This window comes from Gallinula chloropus (assembly GCF_964237585.1).
Source record: "Gallinula chloropus genome assembly, chromosome: 1".
NCBI classification, from domain to species: Eukaryota; Metazoa; Chordata; class Aves; order Gruiformes; family Rallidae; genus Gallinula; species Gallinula chloropus.
Genome location: NC_140085.1, coordinates 131685054 through 131712511, shown reverse-complemented (window position 1 = coordinate 131712511; position 27458 = coordinate 131685054). Strand labels below are relative to the sequence as shown.

General features: G+C 42.4%; 2 protein-coding genes across 2 annotated transcripts in view; one reads left to right on the top strand and one right to left on the bottom strand.

Annotated features, from left to right (window-relative positions):
* Positions 1-5592, bottom strand: part of CTPS2 (CTP synthase 2) — a 71268-nt gene extending 65676 nt beyond the window's left edge. The window contains exons 1-2 of the mRNA XM_084269844.1: positions 5517-5592; positions 2372-2577 (exon numbers count right to left, since the gene is read on the bottom strand). Coding sequence (XP_084125970.1) covers positions 2372-2537 — 166 coding nt within the window. The 5' untranslated portion in view covers positions 2538-2577; positions 5517-5592. The remainder of the gene's footprint in view (positions 1-2371; positions 2578-5516) is intronic.
* A 316-nt stretch (positions 5593-5908) lies between these two features.
* Positions 5909-25953, top strand: SYAP1 (synapse associated protein 1). The gene is made up of 9 exons (XM_084268792.1): positions 5909-6146; positions 11259-11377; positions 13685-13751; positions 15347-15420; positions 15810-15949; positions 16888-17033; positions 22656-22714; positions 23706-23853; positions 24818-25953. The coding sequence occupies exons 1-9, from the start codon at positions 5924-5926 to the stop codon at positions 24943-24945; spliced, it is 1104 nt and encodes a 367-aa protein (XP_084124918.1). The 5' UTR covers positions 5909-5923; the 3' UTR covers positions 24946-25953.
* The last annotated feature ends 1505 nt before the right edge of the window (positions 25954-27458 follow it).

Genomic DNA, 27458 nt, shown 5'->3' with positions numbered 1-27458 from the left:
TTTCAACAATATGCTACAATCCTTGATCAGAAGAAAGCAGGTTCCAGGAATCATAAATCAACAACAAATAAAATATTGATTTATACATGGCATCCAAACCTTGTGCTCTTGTAAGTACAAATCATTATCCATGTTCAAAGTGCTTCACTATAAATAGCTGTTGTTTGGATCTATGTGTTTTGGGTTTGCATGGCTAGGTTGCGGGGGGGGACCTGCTGCTAACCAAGGCTGAGCCCATCAGCAACAGCAGTAGCACCTCTGGGATAACAGAGTTAAGGGCGCGCGGGGGAGGGGGGGGGAAAAAAGGGGGAGAAAAAACCCTAGCAGCAGCTTTTTGAAGCCAGATAAAGGAGCGAGGAGATGTGAGAAACTGCAGCAGACACCAAGGTCAGTGAAGACTGGAGGGGTGGGGGGGACAGGGATGCAAGCATGGCAGCACTCCAGGTGCCGGAGGAGAGATTCCCCCGCAGCCCGTGGAGGAGATCACGATGAAGCAGGCTGTCCCCCTGCACCCCACAAAGGATAATGGGGAGCAGAGATCCCACCTGCAGGCCATGAAGAGACCCCAGCTGGAGCAGGCAAAGGCACCTGAAGGACGCTGTGACCCAGTGGGAAGCCCACACGGCAGCAAGCTCCTGACAGGACCTGTAGCCCATGCAGAGCAGGTTTCTTGGCAGGACTTGTGACCCGGTGGGCAACCCACGCTGGAGCAGCCTGGTCTGCACTCCATGGAAGGGACCCACGCTGGGGCAGTTTGTTAAGAACTGCAGCCAGTGGGAAAGGAGAAGTTCATGGAGGCCTGTATCCTGTGAGTGGGACCCCATGCTGGTGCAGGGGAAGAGGGTGATGAGCCCTCCCCCTAAAGAGGAAGGAGTGGCAGAGACAACTCATGATGAACTGTTAAAACCTTCATTCCCCATCCGCCCCCATGCCACTCAGGGGGAGGAGGTAGAGAAATCATGAATAAAATTGGGCCCAGGAATAAGGGAGGTGGGGGGAACTGATTTAAGATTTGGTTTTACTTGTCACTATCCTACCTATCCTACTCTGTTTTGACTGGGTAATAAATTACGTGAATTTTATTTTGTGTTGAGTCTGTTTTGCCCATGACAGTAACTGGTGAGTGATGTCTCATGTAGCTACTAAGTTATCATTTAAGCCAACAGACACAGAGTAGAAACAGCAGTTCTCATAAGCAGGTCTTCGAAGAGTAAATAAAAATACATATTACTATTTAACCGGTAATCACCAAATCCAAAATTTTAACAAAAGCAGTTTGTCATTCTGACTTGTGTGAATTTCTACTTACTACCCAGCAAGCCAGTGTTTTTTCACAAGCAGTAAGATATTCTTAATCAAAAAGGAAAGGGGGGGGGGTGCAGAAGGTGGAAATCATATGGTAATTACATGCCATTGTGTCCCCTCTCCCCTGTACCTGATCCAAGAAGGAATGCATCCTTACAATCTCAACCAATCACAGTAGTCTCACCATCAAAGGTAAAGGCCCAGTCAACTAAGTAGCACCATATGCACTTCTGAAAGTGCAAGACTACTGGATTAGTAAAATTCGGCTTTTTGAGAACCTTCTGGTGTGCAAAGTGGTCTTTTTTAGATCACGAGATAAACACATTTACGTCCAGTTCAAAAAATTCTAGTCTAGACAAAAACTAAGCAAACAAATAAAAGACAACTAACAAACACAACTACCAACCAAACTAAGCATCTACTTTAACATTACTGGTTAGCTCTCTAAGCTTCACTGATGGTTTGGACTAGATCCTTACTGACTAAAACCGGAACTGAATCTGACTCTCAGGAAGACACACCTAGGGCACTGACATGTGACACCCAGGTAACAGCATTCACAAGTAAACACTGAGAAGTTTCAAAAAAGTTGTATAGTATTATTCCAATCCTTTTTTCATCAAGTTGAACTGAAGATAGTATTAACTGAACAAGTCCTACAGCTAGAATTTTCTCAACAAACTACTACTTTATAGGAAGAAAGCATCTACTCATAAAAGCGCCTTCACCAAAGAGGCTTCTCCTCTGCTCTTAGAGCAGGCAATGCCCATGAGATGTAGTAAGGAACGAACTTGTACTGCCAAATAGATTATCTGGCAGTGTCCAAGGCCAGGTTGGATGGGGCTTTAGGCAACCTGGTCTAGTGGAGCGTGTCCCTGCCCATGGCAGGGGGTTGGAGTAAAATGGTCAAGGTCCCTTCCAACCCAAACCAGTCTGTGATTACATAATTATAAAATGGTTAATAATCACCATACTATTGTTTTTCAAAAACAAAGCAAAATAACCCCCACCACATTACTGTGAATACAAATATTTATCCAAAAGGAAACAGCATTGCCCTTCATACCATGTTCATATGGAGAAAAGGTTCCAGCATCTATATTTATGTAAGGATCAATTTTGATAGCAGTGACACGTAGACCACATGACTTCAGTATGGTGCCAATGCTGCTTGCAATGATCCCTTTGCCAATGCCAGAGATGACACCACCAGTTACCAGGATGTACTTCATTGGTAAATCAACACAAGCACACTGATCACGAGCTGGCAACCTAAAATGACAAAGATGTACATCTGATGAATGCAAATCCATGCCAGGGAAGGACACAGTATGCAAAGAATCTAAGCTGAAATGACCTGTATATACAGGTACGTAAGCCAAGCACCCAAGTCTACTCCAGAATCAACAGAAAAACAGACAGCATTTTGATACACTGCCCCGTGGAGATGCCAAAGAGGCACAGTTCTTCCAACCTACCCCTCTCCTGTGGCAGAAGTCAGTTAACTCTCAGAACCACAGGTTCGGCAAGATGAATCTCACCCTGGATTCTTTCTAAATTAAAATATGCTAATCATTTCTCTGTGTCTTGAGAAGTGAGCTCAAAGATTGTTCTTTGCTACGTTAGCCGGAACACTCAACATTTTCCACACAGTAGCTTTACCTTCAAAAACAGCGACTGTACCTTCAACCATCTATTCAAATCAGAATGTTACACCGCTCACTCAATTTTTCAGCTCTTTGCATTTCCCCAATTCACAGTATACCAAGTATTTCACCAAAAGTCTAACAACAGCATACTGATCAATAGAACATGAGATTCAGGAAAGAAAAACTGAACCAAAATTCCCATATACTCAAAAGCCTATATTCCTTTCTTCCCATGCCTACTCACTCTCCCTCTGCATTTAATTACTGTTAGAGAAAAATCAGAAAAAGAACATGTAGCATCTCTGGACCAAGATGCAGAGTTGGAGCTGATGCTGTTCTAGAAAACAACATTGTATCTGTTTCAAGTTCCAGATTTAGAGAAACACCTGATGCTATGACACTCATTAGCATCATGCATTCAGAACAGCAACCTTGAATAGAACAACTCCAAGATCTGTGACATGGTGAACTTGGGAGGGTCTCTGCTTCGCTCTCTAGGCTGAAAAATAAGACATTTGTCCCAAGAGTTAACTATGAGTAGTCACAAACACTACACCCTGAAGATATAAACATGATAGATCACAATTATGGCGATTAAGCCTTGATCAGATGCAACATCATTAATTCACAGTGCTCTACAAAAGTACTGCAGCACAAGCAACAATGGCTATTCAGATACAGAAACTTACTCCTTTGAAAATTTGTTTCCAAGAAGCCTGGATAATTAAAACTAAAAAGACCCACTATGAACCAAGAGATTCAAAGGCCATACTAGGCAAATCATATGGGGGGGGGGGAATAACCTAATAGATACTAATATGTCTTTGCCACCTTGCATTGTGTATGAATATGAGGGATCCAAAATCAGTAAAAAAAGATGGAAAGATGGAAAGATGGTATCACCCCATAAAAATTCCCATAATTACTGTCCTAATGAAAAATTCATCACCCTCCTTGTTGCTGTGATCTGTTGTTTCCATCCACTGCTGTTGATATTGTCCCTGCAATTCTGCCACTTCAGCTGGCTTTCACACAAGCACAGATTTTGACACCATTTATCCACCCCATCTGAAATGGGATGATGTAATTGTATTCACATTACATTCAGGCAGCTGTGGAGGCTAATCACTGGAGTGATTTTTGAACAAGTGATGGCATGGCTCATCACAGAGCAAAAATCCTAGGGTGAAGAAAACCTTTACTTGCTTGCTTAAGTACCTAATTCATCCAAAATAAGCAACAGCACACGATCTAGTAGTACACACTAGAAATGCAAGCAGTGTGCTTCTTCAACCACTGAAAGCAAACAGCAGCTAGTGAGTGGATGTTGTAGCTCCTCCTCTTACTACACTGAAGTAACATAAACAAGGCCTGGAACTTCAGGAGACAGAGTTCAAGAATGTAACAATGCCCTTGTATTTCTCGATAACAGGCGTTTATAGATTATTTCCTTATCAATATGGACAAAAGGAAAACGGCAGCCATCAAAAGCATTTAACTCATGAGAAAAGGGTTATCACAAATTAACTTTTCCCTGGCACTTAATACATAATTCCTTATGATAGCATAGATTTCAGGATCTGCAGCCCACCTCCTCTGTTTCAGACTCTCCCTTCATAAATCGGTTGTCAACATTAACATTTCATAATCATCTAAGCCTCTTTCAAAGCTATTTAAAAAAAAAAAAAAAAGAGGAGGGGAAGAAAAGTTATTTCAACAACAGGTATAAAACTTGGGTATAAACAACTTCCAAAACCCTTAAAGCCTGTCACCTTGCTTACAGGAACCAAACCGAAAAGCTCGCTGTGATTTCAGCAAGGAACGGTGATTTCCCAGCAGCTGGGGAAACACGGCGTTTACCGACAACTAGGAGCTCCAGGTGGCTTGGGAAGCCACTTGTAAAAGAAGGAAACGGCGTTAGGGAAGGAAAAGGCAAAAGACGAAGCTGGAAGGAAGCATTCTGCTGGGAACGGAGAGCCAGCGCAAGCAGAGAGGGGCACGAACTACTCCGTTCGGTCCTATCAACAGGAGCTCGCTGTCTGCAGTCGGGATATTCGTAGCAGCGCTACGCTATGAAGTTAAGTCGCCGCCGAGCTCAGGAGAGGGGCTGCCCCCGCCCTGCCCCTGCTGCCGGGCGGCCGTTACCTCGGGGCAACGGCGAGCGGCCCCGCCGCGGCCCAGGTGCCGCCTCGGGAAGAGCGTCAGAGGGCGACCGCTGAGCGCAGGCCGGGGCGGGGTGGGGGGGGACAGGACGGCGGAGCGGACGAGGAGCGAAGGGGGAAGTCGCCCCGTCCCCAGCGACCGCAAGCCGCCAGCCAGTGCCCAACCGCCCCGCCACTGCCGCGTTGCCTTTAAAGGCGGATACCCCAACCGGCACCCCGAGAGCGAAGGTGAGGCGCGCCCGCTGCCCGGTAAGCGCCGCGCCGCTCTCTGCCGCCCACCCCCGCCGCGGGGGCACCACCGGCGACTGCCAACCTGAAGCCAATGCCCGAGGGAGGAGGAGGCGGCGGCGGCGGCAGCACTTCCCTGAGGAAGGCAAAGCTCCACGGCAGCTCGCCTCACCTCCGCCCGGCCCCGAGCCGCAGGTACGACGCCGGCGAGGCGAGGCGAGGCCAGCCCGCTGCTTCCTCGCCGCTTCCCGCGCAGGCCGAGGAGCGAGCGGTGCGCGAGCGCCCAGCGGCAGCGGCCCCGCGGGACAGGTGCCTCAGGGCGGTCCCGCGCGCCTCCCGCCGCCCCGCCAGCGGCGCTCTTCCCACCTCCCGCGCCGGCCCCGCCTATCGCCCCCCCGCCCCGCGGCGACGCGAGAGCGAGGGGAGAGGCTGGAGCGCCGCCCTTCCCCGCCACGGGCGGAAGCGGCGTATGCGGAAGCTGAGTGTGGTGTGGGGTTTCCGCGCAGGGCGCCCCTCGCCCCTCGGCGTTCAGGGTGCCTGTTGGCGGCCGGCTGCGGCCGCCGCTGCCGCTCCTGCGCCATGTTGCGCGGCTTGGGCAGCTGGCTGGGGCTGGAGCGGGCAGGCGAGGAGAAGCTGCTGTCAGCCGAGGAGAGGAGCAGCTCCGCGGAGGAGGAGGAGGCGGCGGCGGCAACAATAACAACAACAACAGCAGTGGGCGCGGAGCCGGCCGCGCAGAGCTCGGAGCCGGCGGAGCTGGGGGCGGACTCGGAGGCGCTCCTCAGCCAGGCCAAGGGACTCGGCAGTGAGTGTCCTGCCCTCGCACGCCAGGGAGAGCGGGCCGAGGGCGGCCCTGCACCGCCGGCCCCGGGGCACGCCCGCACCGGGCGCTTTGCGCTGCCCTCTGGGGCTCCCCGGGGCCGGAGTGGCCCCGCTCCGCTCCCCCGCGGTACCCTGGGCCGCGGCGCGGAGGTGTGGGGCTCCTCCCCCGCCCACCGGTGCTGGGGCCCTTCGCGCGAGGAGAAGGCCGGGGTGAAAGAGCCGCTCCTCTGGGAGGAGGGGTGTGCCGTGGCCGGGCGTCTTAACGCGGGGCGGGGGGGGCCGCTGCGGGTCTGTGTAAAGAGCGCCAGGCGGCTGCGTTAGCAGCAGAACCCCCTTCGTGCGGTGAGGGCCAGGCAGGGGCTGGGGAAGCGAAGGCGAACTGGTTTAGTGGGTGTTCAGGGCTTGGAGAAGTTACCGGCGGTTATCGTTGGCATGTAAAGCGAAGCTTTAGTTGAGCTAAGCTGTTGTAGGTGGGGTTTGAGGTGTTAAGCGCGTTTATTCGCGAGTCACAGAGTCACAGGGGCTTGAACATCAATTGCTTTTCATGTAGGTAGCTGTAGCTCCAATGTGGCTTGTGTAGTGATGCGAATTGGAAAGCTTAAGTTCGAGGTTCCCAGAATACTCTTCAAAAACAAAAATCTAAACAGTTCTGAAATGCATCTTTCCCTATGGAAATGGTACTTTAGGTTAGTTTAGCTGGTATGGAAAATTATCTTAGTGAAGGAGTGGTAAAAGCCGTTCTTTGCCACCCTTTTTCACTTTATGTTTTCACATATCTTTATTTTGCATTTCTTGCAAATGGCATGTATTAGCTGTAGCCTGTGGCTTGCATCACTGCCACGTAGGTTTTCATACAGCTTGTCCAGTCTCTTCCACAGTTTTGAAGTAATTGCCAAAGCTGTTCGTTTGGAAGTGCCCTTATTTCAGAAGTGTCCTCTTATTTAATCATCATTTTCCTGCATTTCTGATATTCTTTTTAGCTAGTAGTTACTGGCAACGTGAGGTATTTTATTAGGTTGCTAACAGCAATTCCATGCATTGCCAAAGGGTGTTGCCTGACTGGGAATTTAAAAAAAAAAAAAAGTAAAAAACTTTACTGTTTAAAATGTGAACCAAGTAACTGGCTGCAAATGTTCATTTCAGTTACCATTATTTTCAGAATCATTACTAAACGAGGAGCATCTCTTTAAGTATCTGTACCCTTCTCATTGTGGGAGAAGTGGTGTATACATATAGAATAATGTAATCCATGATTTGGTTTGTGGTTTAGTGACTTTTTTTCATAAGAAAGAAATGGGCTTTGATTATTTTGTTGAACTCGTGTAATGAGGCAAGACTGTCATTTGCTACAGGTGGGAATTCTGTAGGTTAAGTAGGTTCTTAGATAAAATTAATGCAAAGTACAACTCCATACTATTTTCTAAAGTGCTGGATCACTATCAGCTGAAAGGTTGGTTGGAGATGGTTCTCTACTGTGCTTTGCTGCAGGAGGTTATCTCTAGTTTGATCAAATATTTGTCTGGTTGTTGTAAATTGACCCTAATCTGGTTGTTACTCTGTTCAGGAAGGAAAGAAGAAGTTTCAGGGGAAGAATAAGTATTGAGTGTAACAGATACGATTTGCTTTGGCAGTGAGAATTTGGTTTAGTGATCCATGGATTTTTTTTGTCTGACACCAGGGAGGAGTCGGTGGAAAGGGTTTTTTGTTAGGATTTGGATGTCACTGTTTTAACATGATTACTCCAGAAATATCTGCATGACTAATAACCAGGGTAGCTGTCTAGAAAGACTCCCCTAGCACATGGAAGGATTTTACTGATAAATCTGAAGCCTTGCACACATTACTTTTTACTCATTATCACATCATTACAAAGGTTAGGAGAGTTTGTCAGCGTAAACTAATAATATAAATATTTCTAGATACATATTCTTACTCTAGACAAGGATTTGTAAAAGGGGAGGAGATCTTCTTGGTCATTTGAGAGTGGAAGAGTTACTTTTTTTCCATCCCTGTTCTATTTTTCTAAGGCTAAGTGCCATCTCTTACTGAGGTATTGTAAGTACCTTGGTTCAGAAGAGTATTTGCCCTTAATGGGACTAAAAAGCATTTTGTTCTTTGGAGTGGTTCCAGGACTGGCCAGAACCACTTAGCCCACCAATAAAATCATTGCTGGAGAGCAAATATTTTGGCACCTTTTGCACCTAAAATAATTGTATATGAGATAGTTTCCAGGGATGCATAAAATGACAAATGAAAGCTGGTAGGGAGGAAACAGTCTGGTAGGCTGCTGCTTCTTCCTCTGCTGTCATAAGGGGGACAGTATCTCTGTCTGTACAGAAAGTGTAGAAGATAAGCTTTGTCTCATACAGTGCAAAGTGTGTGATGGGCTGTAAAAGCAGGTAACAGGTATGAAAGGTGCTAGCAAGTACTTGAAGGAAATTTGGTTGCCACCATTCTGTGGCTTACAAATGGAAGTTACATATGAAAAATTGGCTTGCTTGAGGGCTGGCTGGACCTTTGTGTTTGTCAGTATTGATTTGGTGATGTCATTACAGAGAGAATGCTTTATACATCACAGTCAGCTTTCCAAAAGGTGATGTGAATGTTCCAAAGTAACTCTACCAGTGGCTAACTTTTGTCACTTTTACTTTAACAAAAAAAAAAAAAAAAAAGGTTTTCTTACATTTCTGACCTGTAGGAAAAACAGATTTTTTTCTGGTGCCTTGAGAAGGAAGGTGTTTTTCAGTCTGTTTCTAAACAGGAATGCTGTTCTTGGTGGTTTTTTAACCCCCTGTATAAAAGCTGTCCTGGTTTTGCCCAGGCCAGAGTGAACCTCCCCGAGCAGCCAGCCCAGGGCTGTTTCCATGCCACCTGACATCACTCCCCAATAAAAGGGGCTGGTTGGGGAGAGGTGCTTCTGGGTACCTCTATGACAGTCTGAGTGCATATTGGCTGTTGGGTTAATCCCTGTGTTGGTGCAGTACTTTGTCCTTATTGGATCAATAAGGTACTCTGTGTTACAGTTACCAGGTGTGAATGACGTTTGTCATGCCCTGTTACAGTTCCCCTTTCACGGTGCTTTTGTCAGTAACTGTCCTTGTCCTGACCCAGGTTCTGTCAGGTTTCTCCTCCAGGCAGGACTGAGCAGCATTAAGCAGCACGTGGTTCCCAACCACTCTTTGGGGCTGAACCACCTCAAAAGTCAACATTGTTCTTTCTGGAATAAGTAAAATATTCTTACCATCCCATCTGCTTTGCATTCTTACTAATGCCTCAAATACATCTTTGGTAGTTACTGTGCAGCTTAGATCCACCATTGCTACTTCTAACCCTAGAACTAAATAGAACATTTTCAGCTGGAAGTGACCTACAATGATGACCTAGTCCAACTGCCTGACCACGTCAGGGCTGACTAGAAGTCAGAAGTGTGTTATTAAAGGCATTTTCCAAGTGCCTTTTAAGCTCTGACAGGCTTGGGGCATTGACCACTCCAGGATGCCTTTCAGTGTTTGACTACATTCTCAGTAAATAAATGTTTTGATGTTTCATAATGGTAGGTCTGAGCCTCCTCTGACCGATGCAGCTTTGAGCCATTCCCACAAATCCTGTCACTGGATGCCAGGGAGAAGTGTTCAGCACCTTCTTCTCCCATTCCCCTCCTCAGGAAGCTGCAGAGAGCAATAGGGCAGCTGTCTCCTCTCCAAACTAGACAAGCCCAAAGTCTGCAGCTGGTCCTCAAAGGACATTCCTTCCAGCCCTTTCCCTAGCTTTGTTGTCCTCTCTGGACACATTCAAGCACCTTCCCACCCAGAGCTGCACACAGCACTCCAGGTGAGGTGGCACCAAGGGACAGTCACCTCTGTTCCGGGCTGGCTATGCTGTGTTTGTCTCCCAGGATGGGGTTTGTCCTGCCCTCCTAGCTGCCAGGGCACATTGCTGGCTCATTCTGCCAGCCAGTACCCCCAGATCCCTTTCTGCAGGCTGTTCTGCAACCACTTGTCTCCCCATTTATACTTGTGCTGGGTATTGCTCTGTCCCAGGTGCAGAATCCAGTGTTTGTTCTTGTTAAATTTCATCCCCTTGATGATTGTCCAGGGCTCCAATCTATCTAGATCCCTCTGCAGTTGTTATATTTACCATGGCTCTGACATTGTAGCATTGTATGTACTTAACTGTGATATTACAGTCCTAACACAGCTGTTGAGATGTAATAAAGTGCTTGTGACACCATGTCACTGTCTGAGAAATAAACCATACCAGTGCTGTTTTAAGATCCTTTGTCAATAAAGTGATATTTAATATTTCTTAAAGTTTATGATAAACCTCTTGCTGCTTACAAGCTTGTTCTCCTTAAAAAAAACCAAACAATAAAAGGCAAAGGTTTGTGTACATAGTTCTTTCCCTGCCACCTTTCTTCACTTCAGCACTGGTAAGATGAAAAAATTGCCAGTTAGGTTATGGAAGTATTTATTGCTGCTATTCTGACACTGACCATATTCAGAAGAACCCTCAAACAGAGCCACAGTGCTTACATGGAGCTAAAAAGAGGAAGACAATGCAAAATAGAAAAGGGCAAACATCAAGAGCAAGCTTCTATCAGGGCTTTTGAAAGAAGTCAGGTGTTCCTTGACTAAAATTTTTCATGCATCTGCTGCCCCACTTCATAAGACTTTATTGTGCATGTTGATTTTCTTAAATATAATTATGGTTTAATATTATTGATACTTTATTGCTGGATGTCTCTGAAAAGCTGAAAGGAGGATGGATGCATTGCTTCGGGAAAGTCACAGGAAAGCAATATATTAAGGACCATTTTGGAATGTTTGATTTAGTAAACAAGGTTCATGCCTAAAAGCTTGATTTACAGAAAGTTTCGATCAAACATACAGTTTGATCATCATCACTGGAGAATGTGAACTAGAAATGGATGAGTAGGATTTTAGCAGTTCTTTGTAGACCAGAAGCTGGGTTAAGTCAATATGAAAGAAGGTTTCAAGTTGGTATCCGAATGTCCAATGAGTAAGGAAAATCTTTAGTGAGAGAAATGGATGTAGAGAGAACTTTTTTCAATTCTTTCTCTTCTTATCTGTGAAAGGTTACCTCTTCAATTTTGCCACTGCTGCTACAAAAAAGATCTCTGAATCGGTTGCCGAAACAGCCCACACGATAAAGAAGTCTGTAGAAGAAGGAAAAATCGACAGTATCATCGATAAGGTATTTTACCTCTAGATACTTGATCTGAAAGTTCTGATTGCTTGTAGTGTCTAGCACATCTGGCATGTGGTAACATTTCCAAAGCCAGCTTAAAGAAATTACATTGAAAGAGCAGATATTTCCTGTCACTGATACATGATGTGACTGAAATTCAGGGTAGGCATGCCGAAAAACGGTCACTCTGCTTTACTCAGTACTGCAGCTGCATTCCGTTCCTTCAGGGTGTAGACACACTGGAGAAAGACCAGAAGAAAATACAGAATATGCTGTCATAGGAGGAAAGTCTGGAAGAGTTAGAGACAGGCAGTTGGGGGATGTCTGGGAGATGTGTGGGTTGCGTTTCTTGCAAAGCCATAGTCTGCATCTTAAATGCATCTCTGAAGCAAGATTCAGAATTAGTCCAGCTTTGTGAATAGTGTGTGTGAAGACCCTAGAGCTATACAGGGAGAGTTTCACAAGACCCAGTGAGTTACTGAAACAGGTTACTAGTGTCCTGTTCCCTGCTCCCTGGCCCTGCCACTTACCTCTTGCCCTCCCTGTTCCTGGCTGCCGGTTCCAGCTGCTTAACTTCTGCCAGTGTTCTAAGTCATTAATTTGGCAGGAAGAAGGAGGAGGGGAAAAAAAAAAACCCTGAAAAAAACCAAAACCAGCCATAAGCACTATATAGTGTTCTGTGGCTCGGGGGTTTGTTTTGATTTTTTTCACAAGGGTAGATTAGAAGGGAAAGGGATCTCGCCAAAACCAGCCCAAATGTAGTTGGACTGTGCTACATTCAGGAGTGTCAAGACATGGAAGATATAACCAGACCTCTCCTGCTTCTGTCTTAAATACCCCATCAAGGGAAGTAAAGAGTTTCCCTTTTTTTTTTCCTTTTAAATACAGTAAAATTTATTTTCTTTATTAGTTTTCACATTGTCTTCCAAATTAATCATCAGATGATGCTTCTGAATCTGTTATGATTGCATTTTGTCTCCAGATTTCATTCACTTCTTAAAAACAGCCGTGTATATATAAGAGCAGTTTTATTTCTTACTACAGTATATTAGAGTCTAACGTAGTTCTGATCCACATCAAAAAGGAGAAATAGAATGAGAAAGTTATTTGGTAATTTAAAACACAAATGATGTTCATAAGAAACTATATCTAAGTACCTGCCTCATATTTTATGCCTAAAATAGCATTTTCTTTTTTCAGTGAATGCCTTAGAGTAATATGAATTCCTTGTTTTGACTAGTAAGTTTACATTGGGGAGAAGCAGATTGTATCTATATCATTGTAAATGTCTTGCACCATATAAATAACTTTATTCCATTAATACCAGAATTTCTCATAACTTACATCTGGGAGGAACTGAGATGATCTGTTGGTGTAACAGGCACTACATAGTTCTCTTACTGATGTTAAACTGAAATGTGGGGTTATTGAAGGAAAAAAAAATAGGAACTTTATGAGAATTTACCCTGAATATTTTTGCATACTTTCTGACAACTTGTTAAGCTATAGACCTTACTGCTTAAACATTGTATTTTGCTAGTGGTTGTAAGTATTCCCTTCTAGCTTCATGGATTTTTGCCTCTGCTTTTGACTACAAAACAACATTTGCATTGTTACTTCTGGATTATGACATACCAACTTCTGATACCATTCTCTATTTTTTAATTCTAAATTCAATCTGGAATATTTCTCAACATATTTTTAGTGAAAATCTGCCAACATAAGCGGAGAAATTATTTCAGTTAAGCAGATGTTCTGAAAATCACACTGAACTGTTTTGTCAGTCCAACTTATTGCAATGGATATGTATTCCTTAGGCAACTATTGAAACTTATAATAAGGCCAAGGTGTTTAATGTTTAACCTTAGTGTTTCATAGAATCATAGAATGTTATGGGTTGGAAGGGACCCCAGGGATCATAGAATTCCAACCCCCAATGTGTTTAATGCATTAAAAACATGCTTAAACAGGTCTAAAGAGTTAGTCTGTTATCTGTATTTGATATGGTAAGGTAGTAAGTGTATCTGCCTGGCATGCTGACGTTCAAATTATCAGCTAGGATTTTCTTTTTATTTTGTTTCCCTGAACTTGATAAAGCTAAAAATATAATTTTGAAAGCACACACAGTAGTTTAAACTTTTAAAGGAAAAATTGAATGTTTCAGTAAAGAGGAATGTATGATTTACATGCAACACTTTTAATGAACTTACATCCCTGATGGTTCTTTTTGATGGTCCTGCAGTGTATTTGAACTCACTTTCAGAGTGAATGTGAAACAAAAGGAATGACTTTCTTTTGTCATTTTTATTTTAGACAATTATTGGAGATTTTCAGAAGGAACAGAAAAAATTTGTCCAAGAGCAACAAACAAAAAAATCAGGTAATGTATGATTTTTTTTTGATACTGCTTAACATCACATAAGCTAAAACTTGCTGGGAGCTGGATAATTGAGCTATACCTAAACCTAAACTATCAAAACTCTGTTTAATGAAACATATTATGGCAAAATTTACCGTATATTGTGGAACAGGCCAATAACATTTTAAAGTGAGGTTAATGTCACATTAGCTAGTTTGGTTAAAAAACCAAATCTAAATAAATTCTGCATTATGAAACGAACTCAAAGATCACAGTGCTAGCAGTTGTTTTGACTCTTAGGCCTGTGTATTGAAAACAGGCATGCTGATTACCTTTCTTTTGAACTTTAGCAATCATGTCACATTTTCATAATGAAATTAAGAACATGGGTTAGTGTTTGCACTGCAGTATTTAATTAGCTTCACTGTAGGAATTCCTCTGCTTACGTTAAAGGTATAATTGCTCTTTTGCTTTCCCATAAGTCATTTACTTTATAATTATCTGTGGTCTTAAATCCTTTGAGTTATCCACCCATTTACTATTGACATCAATGGGTCTGTTTGAGACTTCAAAACAAGCACTTTTTTTTCTATGCTGCATTTCATCATTGCCTTTTATCTCTTTTAATGTGTTACGTGAACGCAGCAATTTCTCACAGTTTGAACAGTTAGTGGCTCTGCTGTTTATCTTGAAAATTAAATGGTTTTAAATGGATCTGATAAAACTTTTCATACTGTCTGTAGCTACTGTGTTAGTCTGTTTTCCTCTTGCAAGACTGCTTATGTGATTGCGTTGCCTGCATTACTTTTGTCTCTGTTAGTAAACTTTGGCATCTGTTTATGTATTTCTGCAAGTTTCATGAAAACAGGTAGCTAGGCTGGCAAAAGGAGGACTAGCAGATGGCCTAACTGAAAGAAGCATTAGCATCATATGTGCATCCATGTGAGTGACAGCTCTTGCTGATGTCAGGTGCCTAGGTAAAAAAGCATTGTTAGCTCTAAGTGCTCGAAAGTTATTTGTCACATCACAATGCCTCTGTAGGATGAATTTGCATTTACAGTGAAGAGATTAATACATTTCTATACATCTGCAATAGTTTATTTTGCTCTCTTTACAGCCTACAGAACTATTTTAGAAGTTTCTGTGTAAATACATAAGTCAGCTGAGCTCAAGTATAATACGTTGTGATTTTTGAAAAGTTTATAGCTTTTCTCCATTGTTAAAGAGTTGGTGTCTTCTGGTATTAGAAAATTACCACAATAATTCATGATTTTGAAAGTTTAACATGAATCTAGAATTTCTATTTGCAGGCAGCTTAAGCGTTAATCCAGCACTACGTCAGTAACTAAACCAAGACTTTTGGTTTTATAATGACAGAAATCAACAACTATGTTTTTTTACCTCTGATGAGCAAAGATCCATTCCTAGAGTTTCTCTCTTATGTCACGAACTTAGTTTAGAAGAAAAGAACAAGGAATTGGCTTACTGATACAAGTCTGCTTTTTGGGTTTGTGACATTAAATGTTACTTTAAAAAAAACCCCACGCATGTGCACACATAAAAACACCTCACATAAAGTAATGAGCATACAAATGTTTTCCACCTCTCAATAACAGAAGCAGCAGTGCCTCCCTGGGTAGACAGCAATGAAGAAGAGACAATTCAACAACAAATACTGGCCTTATCAGCAGTAAGTATTTTGTGTCCTGTAAGTGTTAAATTTTTTTCTGTTGGAGAGGTTAAAACTTTCCTCCTTCCTTCCTGCCCCCTCCCACCCATGCACCTTTTTCTCCCTCTTTCTTATTCAAAACAAGTTTGGTTGGCATTATTCAATTATGTCTTTTCACTATATGTCTTTTAATGTGTCTGTCACTGCACTGATCAAGGGTAAATAGTTCTTGCAGCATCAACTTGAGCCAAAGTAAATCCTTAATATAATTTTTGATTTTTTTTATAAAAGCTTTACAGCTTTGTGGTATGATAGATTTATATGGGAAGTGGAATTGCTTCACAGTCTTGTGTGAAATATGATGTCCTTTTTCTAATATCAGCTAATGACCATAAGTATGTTCTTCAAAGGATAAACGAAACTTTCTGCGGGATCCTCCAGCAGGCGTGCAGTTTAATTTTGACTTTGATCAAATGTACCCCGTTGCAATGGTGATGTTACAAGAAGATGAACTTCTCAATAGGATGAGGTTTGATCTCGTTCCCAAACAGTAAGTAATTTCTGCTGGTAACTATGTGTGGTTGTACTTTTAATGTGTCTGTAAATATTCATAAATTACCCCATTTTCACCTCCTCTGTATGTATATTGTATCTGCTAATTTCAAATGCACAGAATATTGCATGTTCATACAGAAGGAGATCTGCTAGAAATTCAGAGCTAGTGGGACCTGTTGACTTAAGTATGGAAGAGGTCTTTTTTCTGTTGTTAATAGTCACTGTTTGCCTGAATGGGCAGGAAGGTAACTTCACTCTCTTCTGTCTCTCTCTCTTGACTGATACACGTTCCTCTCCTGCCATTTCTGGCTTCTCTTCCTTCCAAGTTAAAACTGGGTCTTTCCTTACTTTCTGGATGATTATCAGACAAAACTGTTCACTGAGAAATGAGAGCCTCATGCTTATCAGAGCCGGTCATTTCTGAGATGGGAGTTTCTACTTACTAAAGGTCCCGTGGACATGCTGAAAGAGATGAAGATAGTGAAATAGTTTTGCTGTAAGCTAGGAATGGCTTCTGCCTACAGATCAAAGACGTTCCACCTTGAGTTCTAGTTAAGATGTAGATGAATATCGTTTGGCAATAAGAAAATGTTGGTTTTAGAGAGTAAGTGAAGAGGGTTATTTGGGTTGTTTACATAATTTGGGAAGACAGATGGAACAGCATAATATTGTTCCTAATTATGTATTGTTGCATGTTGTTAAGCTTTTTCTAGAGAAATAACTGTTGTTGTTGTTGTTACATGTGCAAGTCCGTTGTAACTATCTTTTAAGAGATCAAGAACTTCTACAATGGTGGATATTTTTTAAAACTGTTAAGATCGCAAATTCCTAAGATTTTAGTTGGAAGGCAGTTATGTCTACCCCTTTCCCCTGCACATTTAAAAGGAACCATATTCCCAAATGCAGTAATCAGAATCTGTTTGTTCTCTGCAGTGTAAAGGAGGAGGTGTTCTGGAGGAATTATTTCTACAGGGTGTCCCTAATTAAACAGTCTGCACAACTCACCGCACTTGCAGCTCAACAGCAAGCAGTTGGAAAAGAAGAGAACAAAGGCAGAGAAGAGGATAGTCAACTGAAAGGTATGGAAAGGATTCCTTTTAGCACAGGTCATTAACTTGGTGTCATGTGTACTCACTGCATCAGGTGACAGTGATTTTTTTATCCGGGATTTCGTATTAAATCAGACCTTCTTTCATCATACTTGGTCTGTTTTTCCAGCTGGGGGAGGAGGGAGCTGCTAGTGCTTTGAAGACAGTTTCCAATTTCAACCAACTGTCAGAAGAGTGGAAATCTCAGGAGATGAAATTTCGTACTGGGCTTTAACAGCTCCAGACCACTAGTGGTCTCTGCCGTGCTTTTTGCTTCACCTGATAAGACAGCAGCCAACCCAGCCAGCTGGCATGTGGTTTGCTCTTGGATTTTGCTCAGGCCTCGGGCCAAACGCAGTCAGTGGTAAAGGAGTAGGATTACTCTGGTGGTGGAGGCAGAGACAAATGCAGAATGTGGGAAGGCACACAGTCTGCTATAGAAATGGAGGGAGATGAGGTGGCCTCCTGGTCCCTAGATCTAACCTTGAGATGAAAAAGCCACTTTAACGTGGGCGACTTCAGTTATGCTGATCAGTTTGTACAAATTATTCTTCCTGACCCTCTTATGAACCACTGGGGATCTTTATCTGCATGCAGACAAATTATGCTACAGGAATGTATGCAGTCTAAAGAGCAGGTACTGGCTAAGACACAAAAGATAACTAGTAGCTCGTTAAATCTCAGCTTAAGCTAGGTATGCTCACCACCTCTGATAAGACATCTGAAGAGTCGTATCAGGCCGGGTAGGCATTGGGCAGAAGGAGAAAGCCTTCACTGCACATAAGAACAGGTTCTCTTATCCCAAATATGAGTAAATTGTCATCATCCACAAAATCCATTAATACTGATGTCCTCTTGACACTCCTGGCCTGACTGACAACCAACTGGTCACTGCCAAGCTGACTTCTTTTTCCTCTCTTTCAGATATAAAGTCTTTCCCTATTGGTATTTTTTCCCCTTGGGTCCTTGCACTGCTCATGATCCTGTCTTTCTAATCCTACCTCAGTTTCTAGTATCACCTTTCTTATCTTTTTACAGACTTTCTCACAACTCTTTTGCACAATTTAGTCATTTTCTGCACAGCTTGAGCTAAGGTTACTCAGCTGAACCTTAGCTGCCTGCACACAGGCATCTGGACCATGGTGTGAAGGGAAGGTTAGAGGGGGAATTACAGGGCCAGGCTTGCATGTTGCGTAGAAGATACCTTTTCAAAAAGGATTGTAGTAATTTTCCTCAAGGTTGGTTTTTTTCACTGTGTGTGCCTTTGCTGTCAGTTTGTCTCATTCTGTTTCTCATAGGTTCTGTTCAGGATGTGCATTCATTAGGATAGGCAAAGTCCCCATCTAGAATGAACAGAGCAGTTTTCCTGAGCATGGTGAACTGACCCAGGCTGGAGGCCAGGTACCCCGCAAAGCTGCTCTGTCACTCCCCCCTCCTCAGCTGGACAGGGGAGAGAAGATATAATAAAAGGCTGGTGGGTCAAGATAAGGACAGGCAGAGAGCACTCACCAGTTACCGTTGCAGACAAAACGGACTCAACTAGGAAAAAAAAGAATGTATTACCAATCAAATGAGAGTAGGATAATGGCAAACAAAATCAAATCTTAAAACACTTCCCCTACCTCTCAACTTTATTCTTGACTTCTCTACCTCCTCACTCCAAGTGGCACAGGAGGATAGGAACTGTGGTCAGTTCACACGTTGTCTCTGCTACTCCTCCATCGTCTTCAGGGGGAGGACTCCTCACACTCTTCCCTTGCTTCAGTGTGGCGTCCCTCTCACAGGGACACAGTCCTCCATGAACTTCTCCAACATGAGTCCTTCCCACGGGCTGCAGTTCTTCACAAACTGCCCCAACGTGGCTGTCTTCCATGGGGTGTAGACCTTTAGGACCAGACTGCTCCAGCATGAGTTGCCCACTGGGTCACAAGTCGTGACAGGAAACCTGCTTCAGCATGGGGTCCTCCATGAGCTGCAGGTGGAATCTCTACTCCTCATCATCTTCTGTGGGCTGGAGGGGCAAACCTGCTCCACCATGGTGGTCTCCACAGTCTGCAAGGGAATCTGTGCTCTAGCCCCTGTAGCACCTTCTCTTCCTTCCTTCACTGACCTTGGTGTCTGCACAGATTCTCACATCTTCTTACCCCTTTCTCTGACTGCAAAAAGCTGCATTTTTTTGTTTTATGGGGTTTTTTTTCCCCTCTTTAATTCTGTTATGCCAGAGGTGCTACCACTGTCAGTGATGGACTCAGACTTGGCCAGTTGTGGGTTAGTCTTGGAGTTGGCTGGCATTGGCTCTGTCGGGCCCAGGGGAAGCTTCTAGCAGCTGCTCATAGAAGCTACCCCTGCAGCCCCCTCACTACCAAAATTTTGCCATGCAAACCAAACCACTGAGTTAGAACCCAAGCAATGCTGATGGGCCAGGTCACACCAGAATGCTTCAAACCAAGAGGCACCAGTTCTGACTTCTTTTATCCAGGACAGTTGTCTGCTGTGGGCTATGTACAATCAAGCATTGCAGCGTGTCCCCATGTTGAAGAGCATGCTGTCAATGGCAGAAGCACTACTCATGCTATTTCAGGCTTTGTAAACTTAAAAAACTGTTATAGCCTCACTTGAGCTCTAACATGGAGCACAGAAGGGATGTGGGCCAAATCTATGTGAGGTGACCACAGACCATGTGCCCGCCTGAATATGCTAGCCTCTGAGGAGCTGTTGCCAGCCCACACCAGTGGGCTATGAGGACCAGGGTTCCCTCCATGGGAAGATGATAAAGCCAGTATGGAAATAGCCTAATATGATTTATGTGTTTACTAGAATGATGTCATTCCTTTGCTCAGTATAGTTCAGAAGACTGCTTTAAACAAAGGAGTGCAGAACTTGTGCTTGGGGCTTTTTTCTGTACATTTAATATAAAATGCAGGTTAAAAAATGAAGTTGGGAATTACCTCCTAGTGAAACTTCCTACTGTTTTTTGTAGTTTTGTAAGCACGTACGGTTGGATTTGATGATCTTAAAGGTCTTGTCCAACCTTGTGATTCTGATTCTTTTCTCCCTGTAGAAGCAATAGAGCAAATGTGACTTTATGGAGAAATAATTGATCAGTATTTTATAAGCTGATACTTAGGTTTTTCCCATGTGCAAAAGAACTACTCTTAAATATCCCACACTTAAGTCTTTCCTCATAACAGAAAGCTTTTGTCTTTACCTTTCAGTCCAGGCCGTATTTCGGCTCACTTTCTACTTACCTGTTCATGTCATATCACTTCTACACTCCCACTCTACTCAGCTCCCATTTTTGTCATTTCTTTATGAGCAAACTGTTGCTGTCACCCTGTGCAGGTGCCACCAACTCAGGAAATCACTGGGACTGTCATGACTTCGTAAGCTTTTGCACCTAACGGACATCTAAATCCATCCATCTAATTTTCTTTATTTCTTGGATTTCTATAGTGTTGTCAATTTTTAATCTTTTGGGGATTTCTGTTCCTCTGAGGCACTGTATTTTAGCCTGTTGCAGGTCTTGTACAATGCAGAAGACCAGTATAGGATACACAATCATTAGGGCAGTAGATTTATCTGCATATTCTGTAATGGCAAAGATACACTTACCAGATTGTAGTAAATACATGTTTTGTGCAATTTGAAAACTGCATAGATTTGGGAAGCTCTGAATCATCTGTGTTATTTTTGATTTAAATAACCTTTTTGAAGGTTGGATTCCCTAATTGGAGGCTAAAACTGGAAGTAATTGCCTGTTGGTAACTCTTCACAATGTTCAGAGTTTCTTCTTCAAGCTGACTGATGTCTATAAAATAGAGTTAATTGCTTTCCATTTTTATCTCTGTCTCCTCCTCCTTACCTGCTGTTTTCACAAAGTCAAATTAGCATGGCTGACGTGAAAGGAAAAAAGAAGGGACAAATAGAAGACATTCCACGTTGTAATATAGAGACTATATAAGATCTGTAAGAAAATGCCACATTCTAGTCCTCCTCCACGTATTAGTAACTATTTTCTTGGGAGTTAAGCTACCTCAGGGGCAGAGAGCACGTCAGTGGTGGAAGAGATGGTGCCAGGCCAGTAGGTGCAGAACAGTGCTAATGGTGTCAGCCCAGTGGAGACCTGCTGTGCTGCTGCTGCATGAGGGCAGCAGATGGAGCTTCAGGCACCTCTCCTGCCTGGCGCTTTGGGCACGTGGTGCTGAGCAGGGGAGAGTCAGTGCCCTGTTCTGCAGCCTCCTGGAGCAGGGAGTGCAGGAGCCTCTCCTGCAGTGCTGTTGGGTGCAGTAACGAATCCTCCAGAAGAGGAGAGCATGGTTCAGAGCAGTGGGCATTGAGTGGATGAGCTGTATTAGCAGTGACAGCTACAGTTGGAGAATGATTTTAATGAGATCTGATCTTAATTATAAAAATTAAACCTGAAAAAAAAGAAGTCCCCCTTCAGAAACTGCTGAGTAAGCAGGAAGGGTCCACCTGGGCCCACTGCTGTAAGCAGAGCAGCAAGCTCAGCGCTGCTTTGCATGTTTAAACAAATAGAACTGCTGAGCAAGCGCTGCAGCACTACCACAGCCTGCCCAGTGTGTTAACTGTTCTTGCAGCCACTCGGCTCTGTACTGTGACTCCTTTACCCTGCTGGTTGCACGAGGAGGAAAGCTGGGGTGCTCTGTTACCTGCCAGGAAGAAAGATCCGTCTTTGCTTGTAAGCAGTCATCTAAATATGGAATCATACAATGTTTTGGGTCCCTTAAAGTTCATCTAGTCCAACCCCCCTGCAATAAGCAGGGACATCTTCATTAGATCAGGTTGCTCAGATCCCCACCAAGCCTGACTTTGAATATCTCCTGGGGTGGGCCCTCCACAACGTCTCTGGGCAACCTGTTCCAGTGATTTACCACCTTCACGTTGAGGAACTTTTTTCTAATATCCAACCTCAATCTCCCCTTTCCTAGTTCAAAACCATGACCCCTCATCCTATTGCTACATGCCCTCGTGAGCAGTTCTTCTCCAGCTTGCTTATAGGTTTTCGTAGGAAATTTGTAAACAGCATCTAGGGTTCCTGTTTTTCAGCACTCTGCCTGTGTGAAAGGTAAGGCTGCAGAGCACTTGTGCTTGTGTGCATTTAGGGGTGTGCATACAGATGTAGCCTGGTGTACCTAAGAGTACTTCATGCCTGCATCAGTAGTTGTAGCCAGCCATGAGAGTTTAGGAGCTTCTGAGAGGCAAGGGCTGGATTTCATGACTAAGTTACACCTCTGTAACTTTTAAAGATCTTGTGATGTGTTGGTGCAATTTGTTAAGTGTTTATAGAAGGCATTCTTTCTGATTCCCAACTATTTAGAGAGTTCTTTGTATTGTTTTGAGGGGCAGAGGGGGTTCTGTGAGTTAACTTTGGGGTCATAATGAGAGAGTTTACTAAATTTGCCTTAGTTCTGAACAGAAAATTGCTTCTGTTGCTGTAAACGCTTCACCTATGGCTGAATTCAAACTTTCACCACCAGGATTCCTTAAAACTTAAAATACGGTATTGCCTTGTACACTTAATAGCTCTGCAGAATAAATGAGGTCTTTGTATATTTAACTGTAATCTATCTTTCTTTTTTCCCCTTGTGACAGAAACAGTACGGCCAAAAACACCGCCTGTTACAATAAAGCCTCAAATAAAATCTCAAGAGGTAAAAATGCTGCTACATTTTATCTGGTATTTAATGTTTTAAACTGTTACTTAATAAGTAATTATGCATCCTTTTGAATAAGGTGTGCTGTGAAACCGTAATAATGTATTATCTGGCAGTCCTAGCCTGCTGCAGTTCTGCTGTGATGTTAATTTTAAAGCACATACTTTAAACTCATCTTCAGTAGAAGCAGCAGCAGGTTATGGGAAGAACGCTTCCATTAGTATCCTGTGCATTGTAATAAAACCTGGTTTTGCTCTGAAGACTGACGTTTCCAAACTGTTGGGAGTAGAAGGTTTGCACTGTGTTTAGACAGGAGTGATCCCTTCATAGAAATACATTGGTGTGCCACGTTCTGTCCCACTCTTCAGGACTTGTCCTGTTGAAGTTTAGGAAATCTAAAGGATGCGTTGCAATGGCAGCGTTGTTTTATTGCAGTGACAAGGAGAGTTTTGCTTGATACTGCAAAAACCTTTAACTTAGACACGTAGTGACCCTTGTTCATTTCTGGATTGTAAAATCAGTGCCAGAGAACACTCTTGGCAGCAGCAGAGCTGCACTTTCATTTGCCAGTAATATGCTGCAGACTAAATTAAGCTGCAAAGATTTGCAAAGAACAGCCCTCTCTTTATCTTTATTTCAGTCCTCTTACTTGTGTGTAGAAAAGTGGTACTGAACTGTGGTCAAAGTTAATACTTAGTCTTAGGTACTTTTCTAAACTACTTGTAATGTTCAGAAACAGTAAAAAACTCACAAAAAGAGAACTGAAATTGTTAAGAGAACACAGAAAGAAGCCTAGGCTGAAAAGCAGATGGTTTCACTGTGACTATCTAACATTTGTCTGTACAGATATACTCTTAAATAGTTGTAGGAGTAATGCATTTGGTTTGTTTCTTTGCTATTTAAAAGGCAGTCAGTCACGTGAGTGACTGGTGGCATTTTTTTTTCCCCACCTTTTTGCATAAGCTTATAGCAAATTCTCTTACTGCAGGAAGAGGAAGAGATTTCCACAAGTCCAGGTGTATCAGAATTTGTGAGTGATGCTTTTGACACCTGCAATCTGAATCAGGAAGATCTAAGGAAAGAAATGGAACAGCTGGTGCTCGACAAAAAGAGAGAAAAGACTTCAGTAGTAGAAGGTAAAGCTTTTATTACCCCTGTGTCTTAAGTACAGGAATGTAAACAGCATCAAAACAATCTGGCCATGCACGATGAGCTATTTCCTATGAAGACACCTGTAGTGCAGATGCTTATCTATGGATGTAGCTGCAATGTTTTCTGAAATTGTTATTTTTTCCAATACACACACACAAACTTAAAGAACTCTTAAAATTACTCTCTGTTCCTTGCATCTAGCTTTTTGACAGAAGTGTTTCAATAAGTCATTAATGTGTAATTTGTCCAGAGAAATCTCAGCTGGCCTTACTGACTTGGACTATGGAATTACCTACCTTCGTATCGAGGCTGAAGTACTTACTAACCAACATGTAACATATCAAACGCCCATCTCCTCCCCCATACCCTTGCGTGTGATAAGTAGAGCTAATTAAAACAGAGATTAACAACGCAAGAATGACTTCTGACTCACTTTTTTGCCCTGAAGTATGAAATATGATTACCTTTCACCTTGATTCAATGAGCTTGCTTACCTACAAATGTCAGTGAGAAGAGTACATGCTTCTTTTTTTAAATTACCCACAGTATTTGATCTTGATTATTTTTCTCTAGTAACAGCATATTCAACAAACTTAAGAAGTTCATTTTTTCCCCCAGAGATTTAAAAGTAAATAGGGTGATTCAGTTGATAGTAGATGGAAAGACTTAAGAAAAGAACTTCCAAAGGGATGCTTCTTACAACCAAGCTGTGTATTTGCATTTTATATCTTTATTATAGTATGCATGTAGGAATATAGACTTGTATGTTTGTTAATTCCTATCTTTGTGAAGATTTCTGATTTTGAAGTTTCTTCAGTTTTTAATGAGAATTGCCCATAAAGTTTGGGGGATATAAGAGAGACGAAGTGCAAATTCATCTCGTTTCGTATAAATACCCAACATACTATATTACCAATTTAATTTTTACACATCATTTTTCTCTTGTAGAAGAAACTGCTGATTGGGAAAAGGAATTACAACAAGAGCTTCAAGAGTACGAGGTGGTGACAGAATCAGAGAAGCGTGATGAAAACTGGGATAAAGAAATTGAAGAAATGCTGCAAGAAGAAAATTAATCATTTTCATAAAATCACTATCACCTGAAGATTTTTCTGAGGACTGACGTGGATCTCTTCTTTCATATTTTGCTTACAAAAGATCTTCAAAGGACACAAAAGTATCTAGGATCATTATAATTCCATATAGGGATGCAACTGTTGTTTCTGTTCTTTATATGAGCAGTTTCTGAACTTCTGTGGTCTTAAAAAATAAAAACATAAAAAGAGAAGACAGGCACTGCAGGTTATATGTCATAATTAAAAGCGATGACGTTATTACATGAAGCAAGAGTTTAGTTTGAGGCATTTTCAGGAGGTCAAGAAGCTCTGCAATGAGACTTCTAAATCGAAGAATCTCAATTTGTTTGTCTACAGCCTTTCACTTTGGGATGTAAAAATGGATGTTGTAAGTAACTTAGTCCTTGAAAATAATCCTCTCATCACATTTGCACTCTGATCCCTGTATAATCTGTAAATGTGTACTATTTTTACAGTACTTGTAGCTAGGACCTTTCACGTGTATTTAACTTCCTTAAAATGTATGTAGCCAAAGAATTTGCAGAAAAGCCTATCAAATACTGATAATCTGTTAAAATACTAATTCAGATGCCAAAAGAAGTACAGATTAATTATCGATCTGGTACAAATAACTGGCAAACATTTAAGCATTTAAGTAATAACAGAGTTATTAACTGCTGGAATTAAACTGTTGGTTTTGTTAAATCATCATATTAAGAATACTGCCTTTCCCCGCAGAGAAAAATGGGTTAGTACATTATTTCTTCGGAGTATTACTATGTTTCCCTTTAATTTTGCTGTCCAAATGAGAGCAAATGAAATGTTTCTCTTCGTTTTAATTGCTGAAACATTTATGTAAAAGCTTTGTCTGGTTTGGACATCTTTATTAAATATTGTAGATATGTATAAAATCGGCTTGTTTATTTGGAGGGAGGGTAGAGTGAGGGGCAAACAAATGTCAGGCTTCAAAAGTATACTTTGTCACAGTGCTTAAGACATGGAATTGAAATAAAAAGAGTTTTCTTTAAAAGAGTTTTTCATTCTTCTTAGGCATCTGAATGTTTCCTGTAGTTTTACCATTAAGTCAGTATCTTTACATATATAAATGAAGATCTGATGTTCTGTTTGTCATCTGTTTCGTAAACTGGTGTGACACAACATTTGTGAAATCCCAATTATGAAGGAAAATGGGTAAAACAAAGTAGGTAGGAGCCATTAAGCACAATTGAATTATAGGCATGTTCCATACAGTAAGCTCTGTCTTAATGACACAATTCTGCAGAAAACTTGTATAAAGAGACTGAAAAGATTATAGTTGTAATTACTCAGTCAATATTCATCCCGTGGGAACGGAGGAGAGCTAAGTAGTTTGCTGTTGAAGCTCTGAGAAAGGACTATTTTAAATAGTCTCTATTGGCAGCTTGGACAGAAAGCCCTCCTCTATTTCTCATCTTGGGCCAGCGAATTGTTTTAGACCTGCATACATTTGACTTCTCCCATTAGGTTCTTTGTTAGCATATGCTTTCTCAACTACAAACCATCTTAAGCAAGATCCGTGGTAAATAAGAGCTACTTTCAGAGCTTTTTATGCCTGGGATTAATTAAAGGCCACAAAAGCTAAATCTGTTACACTCATAAAGATCAGCCTGTTCAAAGCCTAATGTTTACTCTCAACAAATGCAACTGCTCACAGATAGAAGCTGGAGACGTTAGGCTCTGCCTACTGTACAGTTTGATGAGTAGTTCTATTCTGAGAGTGGCACATCTTCCCTGTGTGACTCAGAGCCCAAAGCCCCTGCTCCAAAGGTCCTCTTACTCAAAACCCAGCCCCATGGTTCCTACTGTCTCCAGGTATGCGACAGGCCTGTTTGTGTGGGGTTTGTACGTCAGGCCTTACCTTCCTTTTCATGCAAGCACAGCCTATATAATAGCAAGTGCTATGAAACTCCCATCTTTTGGAAAAGATGACTCCTACATGTGAAACCTTACTTTTCCAAGTCTCATGAAAAGCTGGTATGCCTAAAAAAAAAACCCCAACCCTCTATTTAAATTTGCATTTTAAAAGGCACTAATGGAGCAAGGCTTAATCTGGCTGAGCTCTGATATTTAAAGTCTCTTATGAAAAATCATCTCACTGTTTTCAATTCTGTGTGCTTAACAGGGAAAGCTGAAGTAAGTTTTGTGTAATCCTGCACAGTTTGGTTTAGATCAGTGCTACAAGTACCTAGCAGTTTTTACCGTAGCTGCCAAGAGGGAAATGCAGGTGACCTCTTTATATTCATGGTGAATGTTGTAGGCCTTTGGGGCCCAAATGTGTCTTAAGTATACACTTCATAAGCAAGTATTCTTTCTTATTCGTTTTCTTACTGTTTCAAGGACTGGGGGAAAAAATCCACAGTGCAGATGCTGAAATCTGACAAAATGGTTGCAAAATCCAGGACAAAATCAGAGGAAACCAAGACTGGGTCTAAATATTGCATGAGGAGACAACCTAACAGAAAATGCAGTTGTTC

Bases quoted from the DNA above. Each gene is read 5' to 3' on its own strand.
- SYAP1 (XM_084268792.1), top strand. From the start codon at position 5,924: ATGTTGCGCGGCTTGGGCAGCTGGCTGGGGCTGGAGCGGGCAGGCGAG. The intron at 17,034-22,655 runs GTATGGAAAGGA...CCCTTGTGACAG, and splicing joins AGAGGATAGTCAACTGAAAG to AAACAGTACGGCCAAAAACA. The intron at 23,854-24,817 runs GTAAAGCTTTTA...TTTCTCTTGTAG, and splicing joins AAAGACTTCAGTAGTAGAAG to AAGAAACTGCTGATTGGGAA.